The sequence below is a fragment of the Hydractinia symbiolongicarpus genome, chromosome 11 (assembly GCF_029227915.1).
Source record: "Hydractinia symbiolongicarpus strain clone_291-10 chromosome 11, HSymV2.1, whole genome shotgun sequence".
NCBI lineage: Eukaryota > Metazoa > Cnidaria > Hydrozoa > Anthoathecata > Hydractiniidae > Hydractinia > Hydractinia symbiolongicarpus.
The window spans coordinates 12,973,102-12,988,809 of NC_079885.1; the positions used below are offsets into that span (position 1 = coordinate 12,973,102).

Sequence of the window (15,708 nt, forward strand, 5' to 3'; positions counted from 1 at the left end):
AAAGTAGATAGCATTATTAAAACGTAAAAGGCAACAAACAATACCTATGTTGCTTTAAAATAACTCGACTCACAGACTTGAATTGGATTTCAAACCCTGATATGTTATATTCTTTATTACAAGTTGAGTTTTCAAGTAATTTAGAAATCTTTGTATTCTTTTTGTATGAGCATATAATGTTTTCTATGCCAAATATAGAGGGCATGGAAATAGGAATGATAAAAAATCAAGGGTATTGAGCTAGGCTATACTCTAAGGCTAATCAATTACAACTAATGCTTTCCTAGCCAACCAATCTTGTTAAAGCTCCTGTAAAAAGAAATATTTCTCTTTCCAACGTTTTCAGAAGTATTTTCAGATTACAAATTCATTATGCAGTTGAAAGAAATTAATTGTTTAAAACATAAAATGTCACATACACAAGATGCCAAAACACTTCCAGCAGCTTTATCGAAATGAAAACTTTTAACACTTCTCAATCCATCAGTTAATAATGTCAACACATATCTGAAAAAGCAGGTTGAATAATGATACAAATTCAAAAACAATCTAAAAGACTTTATTTGTCAAGGTAGGGATTTACAAAAAAAAGTGTTTGCAATAGCAAATAAATTGAAGCCATTCTTTCCCTATAAGCATACCCTTTGTTGAAGGCATGGTGTTGTTTGGTAGAGTTGTTTCTCCCAGAAGTTGTTGGTGAAAAGCGTAAAATTGCCCATCACGGACACAGTTGCACAAAGCACAACTGCACAGGAGACAATAAAGTCATTAATAGAGTCTATGTAAAACCGAGGGCAGGTTTTACTTGTTGCCTGCTGTGAAGTACAGGAGAGAAAACATTAGGGATTATAACATCCTGGACCTCTTTTTAATACAATATACCATAGTAAAATTTGTGTTGTTTTTCCTTTTCTTTAGTTTCACATCGCAATAGTGGCCTAACATAGCTGGGTGATAGATCTTTAGACAAATCTAGTGAGTGTATTCAATTCAATAACACGCATCAAGGGGTAAAATATTTTTTAACGATGACAATTTTTTGCCGTCACTGTGTTAACATAGAATGGCAATTAGGATGGCATTGCTGAAGGCTAACATTGATTTTCAATGGTGTAAATGAAACAAAATTAATTTCACCAACAGTTGTAAAGTAATGTAATGAAAGTAGTGAACTAAGGTAAACATCGTTTATTAGGACTCTTTTAATAATATCCATACTGTATTTAAACAATCAAGCTTGAACATAGTCATAGTGGGAGTTTTAATCTGACACATATTTCAGATATTTTCCAGAGTTTCTATTAGTGCACAATGAAAATCCCAGTATACATAACATACATTTCTCCACCTCCAAGAGATAACACAAGTTCTTCTGGTGATATAAAATCACAACAGGCTTCTGCAAGTGTGATTACAACATCATCCTGGATTTCTACAAACAGCAAAAATCAGAATCAACACTTCATTTCGCTTTCAACTTTAATCAGACACTGTTTTTAAGGCCTCTAGGCTTGTTAATTTAATTTCTGCAAGTTTATGTATTTCAATCTAACCTGACTTTTCTACAATTAACTCTAAATAAAATTAAAAGTGTACTTTGTAAGTTTTTTTAAATTGTGCATCATACTTACTTAAAGGAAACATTGTGCTTGCTTCAGTCATACTGTTAAGCGAAACACCACAGGGAGGAGAGCTCTGGTTGAGGTATATTAGCGAATTACATGCAAATACTAAAACCCCACCTGAAAAGAATGTTATTATCATCAGTGAATGTAGGGTTTTTTAAAATCAAAATTGTTAACAAAGTTATAATGTAAAAGTTAAAGAACACTCTGCTGCTCAATATTTTTTCGTTTAATGTCTCTGTAAATAAAGTTTGTTCTTCTTAATAACTACAAGATCAACTAGCATTATTTATCAACACGAAACGCAAATGTAAACAACACTGGTATCTTTGCACACAATCAACATTAACTTTACCTATTGGCTTTTGCACAGCTTGTATCATCTGGCAATCAAATGGAAGGTTGTTTACGGTCCATATAATTGGATGCACTTTTTCTGTCATGTTTAACGAGATGGCGCTCACACAGTATGTGTCTTGACGCACTGCAATTCTCCTATGAAAAAAAAAAATTTCTTTTTTTCAGTGAATGACATAACTAAGTCGTTAGTTTGGCAAAATGTACTTGATGTATATATTTTCTGTTTTGGACAAATTACAATTTTTTGTCATCCAAAGATTTTTATTTCTGAACTTTTAATAATGCCACAAATAAACAAAGTAGTCTTTAAAAGCTTTACACATACTATTGAATCAAGTCACATATTGGAAAATAAAAAAAAACATTTGCTTTTTTTTCCTGCCAAATATCTTGCCTTAGCAAAGAAAAAAAGTGAACAAAAAATGTTTTTAAAAAAATGCTATTAGCAGTTATACAAATAAGATTGTCCCACAATATTGACATCTTAGAACAGTAAAATTCAGTAAAACACAAATACTAATTTTTATTAACTTTCCTTCAGGTAATTTGAATGTAGGGCTCTTTCAATTGTTAACAACAGTGTATAAAACTACCTATATCAAAATAAATTTAAATACACACCCAGCAGATGTCTGTACTGGTTCATGTAGCAACATTAAAGTGGGTTCATTGTACCCATGCAAATATTGCAAATCAGCAATGTTAGAAACTGGCTGATCAAGTGTGTGTAAGTCAATCATATAACTTGGTAACACAGATCTAATATGTTCTCTGAAAAAAATAAAATAATATATCAGTCAAAAGCAGAACCTATTTATTGCTTTCATTGATATACTATATAAAATATTGTGCATCTTTCCAAATAATTTTCCATTCTCCTTAATAAAGATTCATCCAGTTAATTTTCAACATTTCTCCCCCCCCCTCCCCCCCCCCCCTAATAAGGGCAGGTTTAAAATTATCCAACCCAGCACTCATTGTTTAGGGGTTCACACTATGGAACAAAACAAATTACTTATTATGGAAGACTAAAACATTCTACACATGCCTTTAAAATCAAATTTTTCATTTCTCTAACAACCCCCATATAACATTTTTTTGAAAAACTTGATATATATATATATATTCAAAATACCTCTCTGAAGGTAGTTCTTGGATATCTGTACCAGTCGAATGTTTAAAAGGAAGCACTACAAGATGTCTACCATAAATTAAAACACATGCACAGCGTTGATCGGGATCAACTCGAACCAATGGCTGATGAATATTGTGAGTAAGACCACACTAAAAAGTGTTAATCACATATGTATGTTGCAGAAAGCCATATACTTGTAGTTGTATGCATTGAAATATAACATGCATGAATGTTATTTGTGTTTCAGGCCTCCTAATTTTTTCTGTTTGAGAAATTACAGAAGTAATACAGGAGTGACTGTTAAATCCCAATAATAGGAATTTTATCAAGGATCTCCTAGAAAACATACTATGGTGCAGCCAATCTTACTAAAACAGTCACTCAAAATTTTTATTTTATGAATAAGACTAGTCTATAAAGCCTGTGGAAAAATCCACTGAGGCAGGATAAAAATGAAAAGGAAGCGTCATTTGGATTTTGATGACGTCAGCAACCCATCCACAAAACCTTGTTTCCAGGTTGCCTCTATATTGTGTAGAGCTTAAATTGCTGATCAAGAAAATGTATATGATCATGTACTTTTGATGAACAGATAATGAGATATCAGGGTTTAAAAATTTTGCTGACGTCAGCAATGGCCCGTCAAAACCCAAAAATTTGTATACCCATTGCATTTATGGCATAGATTTTGGAACGCTGACCAAGAAAATGTATAGGATCGTGTACTTTTGACAAAGGGTTGCAGAGATATTATGGTTTGAAAGTTTTTTGATGATGTCATCAACCCGTCTATTCCAAAACGGATTTGGGGACCCAGGTTTGGGTAACTAGGGACCACCTGGCACCCAAATTGGTGCCAGGTGGTCCCTAGTTACCCACATGGTGAAAAATCATTGACGTCACCACCTCGTTTCTAAGTTATTTGGCCTCAAAGTTTTAAGTGCACTGTAATGGCTTCATTAATTTAATATACTTTTTTTTGACGTTAATATTAGTTTAACGTTAAAGTTTGGTAAATTATAGAACAATTTTATATGCGATGTTTTATAGAATGCATCCATGAAATTTGTGAAGAACATAATCCAATTTGCAAAAGTCACAGACAGACGGACGGACGGACAGACAGACAGACAGAAGCTCCGTATTATATTAAGAGATGTTCTAAAAAATACCATCTGTTGTACTTTTTAGCTAGAGGTAGCTCCACCTAGCCTCGACCAAAGCTGTAGTTTGACGAAAATTGGATTAGTGATTATATTATACAAAAAGAAAAAAATGCTAAGATAAAAAGCACTGATACCAAACTAAATAAAAAATGACACAGAGCAGAGGTAATACTGGCCAATACTGCTTCTCACAATGCAGCTTGTAACAAAGATCATTTGGGGGCTGTTCATATGGAGGCAAGCTGGCCCATTTACCAGGCTGGCTCGCTTAGCCGAGATCTCGCCATGGTTCAAAATTGTAAAAAAAAAATGTGTTCATATGAGAAGCGAGCCAGCCCGCCTTGCTGAGATCTCGGTTGTTTCTACCAAGATCTCGGCAAGGCGGGATGGAATTTTTCCATATGAAAACGCCAGCCCGGCTAACCGGGATGGATTATGTACAAATGCATATGCGTGAAAAACAAGCGTTTGCAAGTTTAAAATGGCGGATGCGAGCAAGTCAAACTTATCTGCTGAAGAAGAAAACCATAAGATAGAGGAAATAAAGACTAAAAAAAGAACTTTAAATGGACTCCTAAGATGATCAAGGAGCTTATAGCTTCGATTGACACATACAAGTCTTTGATGGAGTTTAAAAACCTCGACTTTGACACAGATAAATCTGCACAATATATGCATACGTGACAGAAGCCATGGCTGTTATTTAACAAGAAAATGATTATTTGGACCTGTAGTAGCTCCTACCCTTCTGCAGGATTTTAAAGATCTATCGAAAGAAGATCGGGTTAAAGTGAAAAAAGAAATCAAGGGGATAAATGAGTTATTAAAAAGAGGCAAGAATAGAATAATGGAGAAAACTAAAGAGATTCGGCAATCATTTTCTAAAGCTGTTAGTTTTGGCTCATATGGTATGTAACTGGAGATAAAGTCTTTTATAAAAGAAAAGACAAAGAAAAATGGCATGGACCAGGCACTGTAATTGGACAAGAAAATAAACAAGTACTTGTCAAGCATGGTGGAAGTTATGTGAGAGTCCACATTTGTCGGTTGCAAATGGTAAATCAAGTAGTACATTCACAGAAACCATCACAAGACTCTGAAAAGAGCCCAGAAGTAACAACAATGCAGTTGGACAACTGTGTTTCACCCGAAGACGAAATTTTTGATATAGATGATCTTGAAAGTAATACTACGGAAGTACCAGTAACAGAAGCACCAGTAACTGAGGATGCGGCCATTGATAATTCACAAACCAATGGGACACCAATAGAGGAAAGATCTAATGAAACATTAAAAAGTGAAACCACAGTCAATGAAAAAAAAGGCAATACCTCTATATTTCAAGGAATACCAAAGTTAAAAACCAGAATCATCTATAAGCTAACTCCAGACAGTGAGTGGATTAAAGGATTAGTTCACAGCAGAGCAGGTAAAGTGAGTAGAAAAGGAAAAGAAGGCAGGCAATATGGCAGCTGTTTAAATGTGCAAAATGAAGACACAGGTGAAATTAATTGGTTAGATTTCAAAAGATGTGTGAGTGAATGGCAACCGGTCGTTGAAGCCAATGACACTGAAGAAGTATTATTAGCGATAAAAGCAACTATTGAAGACGAGGTCTTGAATGCGAAATTTAAAGAATTAACCAACTGGCAAGACAACAATGTTTTCTCCACTGTTGAAGACAGAAGTCAATCTACAATATCCACAAGATGGGTAATCACAACAAAAAATATAGAGGGCAACAAAATTGTCCAAGCTCGTTTGGTCTTAAGAGGTTTTGAAAAAGAGGAGGTTCAACATCTGACTACAGACTCCCCAACGTTTTCAAAAGAAAGTCTCCGAATTGTACTCACAATGTTAGCAACTAACGAATGGGAATGCCACACCTTAGATGTCAAAACAGCATTTCTTCAAGGTAACCCGATTGATAGAGAAGTAATTATAAAGCCCCCAGAGGAAGCAAACGTAATTGGGGTTCTTTGGAAATTGAATAAAGTAGTATATGGCCTTGCTGATGCTTCAAGAGCTTGGTATTTACGAGTAAAGGAACAGTTAATTGGTTTGGGAATGAAAATGTCTTTATTTGATGAGGCTTTATTTTATTGGGTTCAAGATGACTGTTGTCAAGGATTGATCGTAATACATTTTGATGATTTTCTTTGGGGAAGATCAGAAGATTTTCAAGTAAAAGTCATTGCATCCATTAGAAAAATATTTCGGGTTGGGTCAGAGAATTGTAGTAATTTTAAATATGTTGGAGTCAACATACAACAATTCAATAGTTCTATTGAGTATGACCAAAGCAAATGGTGGTTTGCAACACATCATTCAGTAAGAGACAGAGTAGGCTGATAACATATGAGTCAGGTGGTTGTAAGACACAGATAGATTACTTCCTGGTTAGAAAGTCAGACAAGAAAGTGGTGAAGGACGTGAAAGTTATATCGGGGGAAGAGTGTGTTTCCCAGCATAGGTTGCTGGTTTGTTATATTATCTTGAAGAGTGTTAAAGAAGCCAAGGGAAAGTACAGGCCCCGTCGTAAAGTCTGGAAGCTGAAGGAAGAGATTGCAGCAAGACAATTTAGTGCAAAAGTTCAGCAGTTAGCCCACAATGGTCAATGTGATAGTGACAATGCTGAAAGTATTTGGACTACTTTGAAGAATTGTCTTCTAGAAGCTTGTGATGTTACCTGTGGGTGGACAAAAGGACCAGCTAGACATAGACAGACCTGGTGGTAGACTAATGAGGTTGACCAGTGTATAAAGGAAAAGAGGAAACTTTGGAAAGAGTGGAGAGAGTGGAAGTCAGGTGGTAGTAAAAATATTTACTTAGAAGCTAAGCGTTGTGCTCGTACAGCAGTGTAAAAGGCAAAATCAGAAGCAGAGAGAAACAGATTTGCAGATGTGTTAAGAAGGGAAGACCAGCGCAATGAGGTATTCAAGATAGCAAAGCAAATGAAGAAGACTAACCAAGATGTTGTAGGTGAGAAGTGTATACGTAATGATGAAGGTGTTTTGGCTAGCACAGAGGAGGAGAAAAAGGTAGCTTGGAAGAATTATTATCAGAGGTTGCTTAACACTGGGTTTGATTGGGATGAAGATAATTTGTCTGATGATGATGTTGTAGAAGGGCCAGCTATGCAGATCAAGACAGAATGGGTAGTGGAGGCTATTAGGAAATTGAAGATTGGCAAGGCTGCAGGATTATCAGGTATTGTTGCAGAGATGGTAAAAGCATCTGGATATATTGGAGTTGAGCTTATTACAAGTCTTGCTAACCAGATTATAAAGGATGGTGCTATTCCAAGTGAGTGGCAGTCGAGTGTAATAGTGAATTGTTTCAAGGGCAAGGGTGATGCATTAGAAAGGGGTAACTATAGAGGTTTGAAGTTGGTTGATCAAGTAATAAAAGTTATTAAAAGAGTGATTGATAAGTTACTTACAGAAAGGATTGATATAGATAAGATGCAATTTGGTTTTGTTCCAGAGCGTGGCACTACAGTTGCAATATTTTTGCTCAGACAGCTTCAGGAAAAGTATTTAGGAAAGAGAAAGAATCTCTATTTTGCCTTTGTAGATTTAGAGAAAGCTTTTGATAGAGTGCCACGTAAAGTTATTTGGTGGGCTATGAGAAATTTAGGTGTGGATGAGTGGCTAGTTACGATGGTACAGTCTATGTACAGCAATGCTAGAAGTCGTGTCAGGATTAACGATTCACTTAATGATGAATTTAGTGTAAATGTTGGTGTACATCAGGATTCTGTACTTAGTCCTTTGTTGTTTGTTCTAGTCTTAGAAGCGCTGTCGATGGAGTTCAGAACAGGTTGTCCATGGGAGTTATTGTATGCAGATGATTTGGTTCTCATAGCAGAGTCGATGGAAGAATTATTTGAAAAGTTTGAGAAGTGGAAGAAAGGACTAGAATAGAAAGGGCTAAAGGTAAACACAGCAAAGTCTAAAGTCATGATTAGAAGCATTGCAGCCAAGTGTGACCTTGTAGTTGGAAAGTGGCCTTGTGGAGTTTGCAGGAAAGGGGTTGGTAGCAACTCAATTTTCTGTCAGACTTGCAAGCATTGGGTACATAAAAAGTGCAGTAGTATTAGTGGAAGGTTAAGAGCTGACATTCAGTTTGTATGCAAGCGTTGCAAAGGTGAGACTATAGAGAATGAAGTGTTTCCAGCTTTAATGATGTACAACAGTGGCTCGTTAGAGATAGTTGAGAACTTCTGTTACTTAGGTGATATGTTGGGCAGTGAAGGGGGTGTTGGAAGAAGTGTTACTTGCAGGATAGGTTCTGCTTGGAAAAAGTTCAGAGAGTTACTTCCTTTGTTGACTAGCAGAGTCCTGTCAATTGAGGTAAAAGGTAGGTTGTATGAGGCCTGTATAAGAAGTGTTATGTTGTACGGTAGTGGGACATGGGCAGTGAAGCAGGAAGATCTTGACCGTTTAGATAGGAATGATATGAGGATGGTTAGGTGGATGTGTAACGCCAGTCTGAGAGACAGAAAGAGTTCAGATGAGCTAATAAGCAGGCTAAGTCTCCGTAGAATTAAAGATGTTATCCAGATAAGAAGATTGAATTGGCTGGGGCACTTTGAAAGAATGGAGGAGGATAATTGGGTAGGAAAGTGTAGAGACTTGACAGTTCCTGGGGCAAAGCCCAGAGGCAGACCGAGAAAGACTTGGCAGGAGGTTATAAGGACAGACTTGATACAGAGGAAGTTGAGTTTAGATCTAACACAGTCTAGATCAGATTGGAAGAGGGTCATTAATATACCCCGTCCAACCCATGCTAAATGGAAAACGGACGTTAAGCCGAGAATGATGAATGATGAAATATGTGGCAACCATGGAACAGGTTGAGATTCAAAGCACCAAAAACAAACATGAAGAACTCTCACATGAAGAGCAATCTAAGTTTCGATGTATTTGTGGTCAATTAAATTGGGTATCTTCTCAATCAAGGCCAGATATTTCTTTTGATGTTTGTCAGTTAAGCACAAAGTTAAACCATGCAAATGTTGATGATGTTATGAGAGCTAATAAATTGGTAAAGAAGTTGAAATTGGATCCTGATATTTGCCTAAAATTTTGGAAGTTGAAACCTCCATTACAATTAATCTTGTACGCTGACGCCTCATTTGGAAATCTACATGACTGAAGCTCTCAAAGTGGAATTTTTGTTTTTCGTAAAGGTGTTGAGAACACCATGACACCTATCACATGGCAGTCAAAAAAGATTAAGAGAGTTGTGCGTAGCACACTTGCAGCAGAAACCTTAGACAGACAGATCTAGAAGGTATCTTGTGCTACACAGATAAAAAATCTTTGTATGAAGCTGCATATTCAACAAAAGCTTTAGAAGATAATCGATTAAGAGTTAACATGGCTTCTCTCAGACAGAGCATCAATCAAAAGGAAGTTATATTGAAGTGGATTCCCACCAAACATCAGTTAGCAGATGTGTTAACAAAGCAAGGAGCAAATAGCACACTTCTACTGAATGTGCTACAAAATGGTCATGATGAGTATTAGTGACCAATCAAATGTTGTGTTTTCAAAATGTTTTATTATAAAGTTTTTTTTTGAGTTTTATTTTTCAGAATTCATTGCTGAAACACCACTTAGCACTTGGCATCACACAACTAAGGACTGTCATGTTTAACGATTCGCAATCTTTGAGATAATACAAAGCTATAGCAAATTTTTTGTCAGCATGTAGCGCCCTTCTGTTTGGTGATGTAGGATTTGGTAAAAATATAAGGTTGAAGCAGTGATACTAGTTCTAAAAAGGATGCTTTTTCCATTCGAGAAAATTTTTTCAAAACTCTTTAGGTGTCACCCAGTAATAAGGTTTTGCCACCATAAGTTTGTACGTCCTGGTTTGAACCAACAACTTCTAATATTTACTTTCCTTTTTCTGTCCATTTTCAACCTTTGTAAATTTTTTTTCCGATCAATTAATAGTTGACTCATTATTGCAAGTTGCTTCCTTTTTTCGTTGACATTCCAAATCAGTAATATTCCATGTAGCTGTAGGAGTACTGTCATAATACTTATGATGTTCGTGATAGAGTTTGCTACAAATCGAAACTGATTTGGTAACGCCATTTTGAAAATAAAAATTTCCTGTGAATTGATCATGTGATGTAAACAATGTTTCAGCCCAGTGAGGCAAGTTGGAAAACTCCCATATGAACGCAGGATAAAATTCATCTTGGCTAGGTGAGCCAGCCTAACCGGGCCAAATCGCCTCATATGAACAGCCCCTTAGTCTTAAAATTGGTTTGTACGGAATGTATATACATGGCTGAAAAAGTGATGAATTATTCCTTAAAAAGGTTTAAAATATATAAAATTTAACTATCCCTATAATAGAAATACAAACATTTTGTTTTGCGAGCTGAACAGGGGATTGATTATAAAAAAACGCTAAGCTATGGACTGTGTTTTAGTAAAGAAATATACTGACATTTTTCTGAATTTTTTTCTGATCATTATGGACTTTGCACAAACAGACATAAATTCTGCTACCTACAGTTTTACCTGTGCATATCATGAACTTATGGACATTTACAGGAGTATTGTGATCATGAAACAAAAGTGAACTTTTCCTTTCTAGGTCTGTATCAACAAAATCAAACATATACCTTGAATTCTTCATTTTCAAAAAAATGCATCGAGTCAGTTTTTAGATCATGATTGAATGGATCGTATTCAACAATGGATAGCTTAAATCAAAGATAAAAAGTGGTTATTTTCTTATATTACAAATATTGGAGGATGGCATTTCCTTCTAGGCGAAACATTTATCGAAGTTGGCATTTATTAGAGGAAATACCATATTAAGGGACCGTCTCAGTGTTTGAATATAATTCATATAAAAAAACTTTGTATCAATTTATTAAATCTTTTATATAATTTTTTTTTAAAACAATCTTGTTCTCAACATCAAAATTAGAAAGTTTGTACAAAGTTCATTTAATTTAAAAACAATGTTTGTATGTGATTCGTACAAAGAATAACAAAGTTCGTTTCGCTATACGTATTTCGTTCTAAAACAACAAAACACAATTAAATTAAGTTTAAACAATGCCGTATTTTGTTCTAAAACCATTAAAAGGCGATGGTATGAAATTTAAACAACACTGTATTTTGTTCTTAAAGCATGAAAACGCAATCGTATGAAGCTTAAACAATGCTATATTTTGTTATAAATTTTTTTTAAAAATATTTTATGCTCACTAACTCTATACTAACTCTTGTTTTATGACAAAATAAAAACATCATGTTTCAACACATGATAAAACAGGGATACCTTAGCGTCTTTGAAAACAAGTAAAACTGAATCTCGAATATTATGTCCAAGTCGTACAACTTGCATGTTTACAACATTACCAAATAAGGAATACGAGGCAACTTGCTCCAATTTTCGTTTTACTTTTACATCTAAGGAAAAAACATACTAGAATCTTTAATTAGTGTTTTCTACATTGGAAGATTTGTTGTTTTGGAAATTCATAAAAGTTGACTCTGTTTACCTTCTAATTTGGCACCACCATCTTCCTCTTTAGTTCCATCCTAAAAATATGCAAATTTTGTCACAAATAATTTGCATTTTGAAGGCCTTAAGGGACCTCATATCGTATGATGTTGGAGCTTAAAAGGACTTCTTAAATTTTCAAAAAGTTATTTTTTCTTCTCAAGATATTTACATTTTCAAATTTAATTATACTGCATAAATGATGCCATATTTAAGGAATAGCAAATTTGGACATTTTCTGTCATCAGTAATTTAAACCTTAATAAGGAATGTGGATTCAAACTTCAACAATGCATAAATATTCGAAAGGCCACTTGATTGCTTGTCCAAAAATGTTTACAAATAGTCCAATATCTTGAGATCTGCATATAGGTTTGCAATAGAGATAAGTGGGTGAAAGCTTGCATAGCTTATATGTTTCATTTAAAAACCAATGAGCTAAATGAAAACTTTTAAGGAAAAATTGAGGAAACACATGTACTTGCAAAAATGTGAGAAATGTTGTTGATTTGCCATTTTTTTGCCATTTTCTTTTTCTTCCACACATATGCCCCACCCACCCCCCCCCCCCCCCCCATCACCACAAAAAAAATGCCTAATGCCTGGTGCTAAATTCCTGAACAAAAAACCTGGAATTTGATAAATTTAAAATTTGACGAAATTGCAAAAAATTCACAATAAAGTATATCAACAGTTACCTCTTCTACATCATAAAGTCGATAAATTGATAATTTTGATGAGCCTGCTGTGACTAGATTTGTTTCCTGATCATTGAAGAAGTTGCAACTAATTGCATGGTCCACAACTGTAACTGGGTGAATTTCTTTTAAAATTGAATGCATTGCTAATGTCTTCCCAAGTGTATGTTATTTTTTACTTTGGTTGGAAGTGTTCTAAATACACCGTGAAAAAAATAGTTACCCCTGTAAACCTTTGAAATATATTCTTTTCATGATATCTGCATTGGGATATCTGTATCTTCAAGTTTTGAGTTAGTTTATTATGTGTGAAAGAAACCAGCTTATGCAATAAGCAAGCAAAAACCATTACAAGCTTTTTGTAGGTCAATATAATATCACACACATAACGACCTTTATCAAAAGCATTAAAAACTTTTTAAGAAATAATTTAGAGTATGCAAGGTTAAATAATTTTACGTAAACCAAACTCATGACTGACGTTTGTACAAAAAGTTGGTGTACTTGGATCGTAATGGACTGACAAAAATCTGGGGCATAAAATCTGTGTTTTTGCCAGCTATTAACTTCTATATTATCACATTTATGCTTATCACAATCCTCTTATGTCCTGAATTCCAAGTTTCGAAAAAGTTTAATTACTTCCAAGGATATACGAAAATGCTTTGAACAACTTTCTCAAATACTTGTTTCCTAGGATTGTCAACATGTGTAATGTTGTGTTATACAGAAAGACGTCGTATATGTCAATTTTAATTCAGGGAAACTTGGGGGTGCAGGTCTCCCTTTGTCAGCCAGTTTGGGTGCAGATGTGTATGTTTCCCTCAGTAAATGGCTTAAAAGCAGGCATTTCATACAGTATTTGAGTGTAAAATCATGTCAGTCTGCTTAAATAAGATACACAATCATGCAGCTGCTTCAGGAAGAAGCATAAAAGATGCTGTGTGCCATATCGGGTAAAAGAAGAAGCCTAATAATAAGACATGCAGTGTCAATTGTCATGACACTATTCTCTACTATTCTCTAAAAGATCGTACTTACTAAAACAAGAAACAAGCAAAAACAAGCAAACCATCAAAAACCACCAGGGAACAACCTGTAAACGAACAGTCAAATTGACAACTAGGAAAACTTAGGCTTTTTCTATGACCGCCTAAGACCTGGAGGACCAAAATAATATCTCCGATTTAGTGTGGCTGTAGAAGCTCCACTTTTATGTATAACTACATGAAAAAATGTTTTATGCATATATATATATGCTATAGATAACATCAAAAAAAGTTTCATGGAAGCCAAAAAAATATAGTAAAATGTCTAGACATATAAAATTTAGGTATAGAGAAACATTTAATATAAAATAGTTGTTGCTTTCATGCATGCATGATCCATATTTTTAGTTTTCTGCTAAAACCTTTATTAGGGCGGGGAATTCGAAGATATCATACAAGCTTGTTCTTAGTTATCTTATATGTGTGTCGCCGTGGAGTCCCATCCTGTTACATATCATAGGCGCAGGGAGTCTTTGAGATGAGATTGGATAACATCCATATGTATCATTCATATGCATCATATGCAGACAAAAATAAAAAAAAATTAAAAAATATTCAGACATTGCCAAACTAAATAAGAAGAACAGTGTATACAGTTGTCATTGTGGTAAAAACACATATAATTTTGAATTGTGTTAACCAGGAAACCCAGCATAACTTTTCTTACCATCGAAAAATTGGAATATTTGCAATAAATTGTGCTTGGTTGCTAACAAGTGTTCTACAGTCAGAATACTGAATGCCTTTTTTGATTGTTCTTTGCTCACGTATCATTATCAGCAAGCCTTTGTTTTGAGTGCAAATGACCTTAATCACCTAAACAAATATAATTCATTCTCACACTATTTCAAAAGGTAAGATGTGACCATGCTAGCTTTGCTCATTGGTTGCTTTAACCATTTTGTGTGATTTGAATTGATTGATTTGAATTACAGATACACTAGATAACTGGTACAATAAGTAATTTAGAATGATTTAGTAATCATTATCATTTTGCAAAAATATTATTTTCAATGATTACTCGATTTAGTGTCCCCTCTCAAAATTGCATCCAATATATACGGGAAATATTCCACTACTAGTCTTTAGCCAAGGGGAAAATCCATAGAAATTCACTTGTTGCAAAGTCAATAAAGATATATTGCATTTGCTATTTGGTGTGTCTGTCGCACAACTTTTTGCGTTAAGAATTTATGGTAATTTGCTGTGCATGTTTTATAGCTATTTGCTATTGTATTTTAGTTGTATTTTGTACATTTTCATGGTTTTCTAGTCCTTTACTAGCCATTTCTGCTCTTTTCCTGGCCATTTCTGTTCGTTTCCTGGTCTTTTCTCTGTTTCCTGCTCGTCTCTGATAGTTTTAGTAAGTACACTAAAAGATGCACAGTGTGCACATGGTGCAGAAACCAACTGATAGCCTTGTGGTAGAGCGTTCGCTTCCAGTGCGGGAGGTCTTGGGTTCAAACCCCGGCCGAGTCATGCCAGAGACTATAAAAGTGTGAATCTATTCTTTCTGCTTAGCGTTCAGCATGAAAAAAGAATTGATATCTTAGTCGGTTGTCTAGTTGAGCGATTGCTGTGCTTGCAGAACTTTCGTAGCTCAAATGGGAGCTTTAAATGCGCTAGGACCCTCTTCGCAGGACCCTCGTTGATAACAGTACCAATAGGAACTGAAGAGGCTATCCTGGGTAAATAATTTCAATAATTAATAATAATAATAATAATAATAATAATAATAATAATAATAATAATAATAATAATAATAATAATAATAATAAAAAGCCCCTTGGGCCAACCTTCACAATAGCCAATTGTCCAACAGATGCACTTAGTTCCATATCTGACAGTTTTGGGGAAAACCATAACAACTTAGGGGTCATCTACAAAATTCGTAGCAATTCGTATCAAAAAAATCGTATATGTTTTACGAATTTTCTTTTGCCATACAGTAATTAAATTCGTATGAAATTTTTCTAAATTCGTATAAAATTCGTATGAGTTTTTAATTAAATTCGTATGAGTTTTAAATTAAATTCGTATTTAACAAAAAATTCGTATGAGAGTTTAATTAGATGCGTATGGTTTTAAAAAAAAGAAAATCGTTTGACATTGTATAAAATTCGTATATGAGTT

The 15,708-nt window shown here is 34.7% G+C and overlaps 1 protein-coding gene across 1 annotated transcript in view; it reads right to left on the reverse strand.

Moving 5' to 3' along the window:
* LOC130614398 (cleavage and polyadenylation specificity factor subunit 1-like) overlaps window positions 1-13,589 on the reverse strand; it is a 52,565-nt gene extending 38,976 nt beyond the window's left edge. Inside the window, exons 1-11 of the mRNA XM_057435829.1 lie at window positions 13,568-13,589; window positions 12,527-12,721; window positions 11,827-11,866; window positions 11,604-11,734; window positions 10,936-11,016; window positions 3,121-3,269; window positions 2,607-2,756; window positions 1,981-2,120; window positions 1,632-1,742; window positions 1,339-1,432; window positions 420-507 (exon numbers count right to left, since the gene is read on the reverse strand). Of these exons, the coding sequence (XP_057291812.1) occupies window positions 420-507; window positions 1,339-1,432; window positions 1,632-1,742; window positions 1,981-2,120; window positions 2,607-2,756; window positions 3,121-3,269; window positions 10,936-11,016; window positions 11,604-11,734; window positions 11,827-11,866; window positions 12,527-12,670 (1,128 nt within the window). The 5' untranslated portion in view covers window positions 12,671-12,721; window positions 13,568-13,589. The remainder of the gene's footprint in view (window positions 1-419; window positions 508-1,338; window positions 1,433-1,631; window positions 1,743-1,980; window positions 2,121-2,606; window positions 2,757-3,120; window positions 3,270-10,935; window positions 11,017-11,603; window positions 11,735-11,826; window positions 11,867-12,526; window positions 12,722-13,567) is intronic.
* Window positions 13,590-15,708: the final 2,119 nt, after the last annotated feature.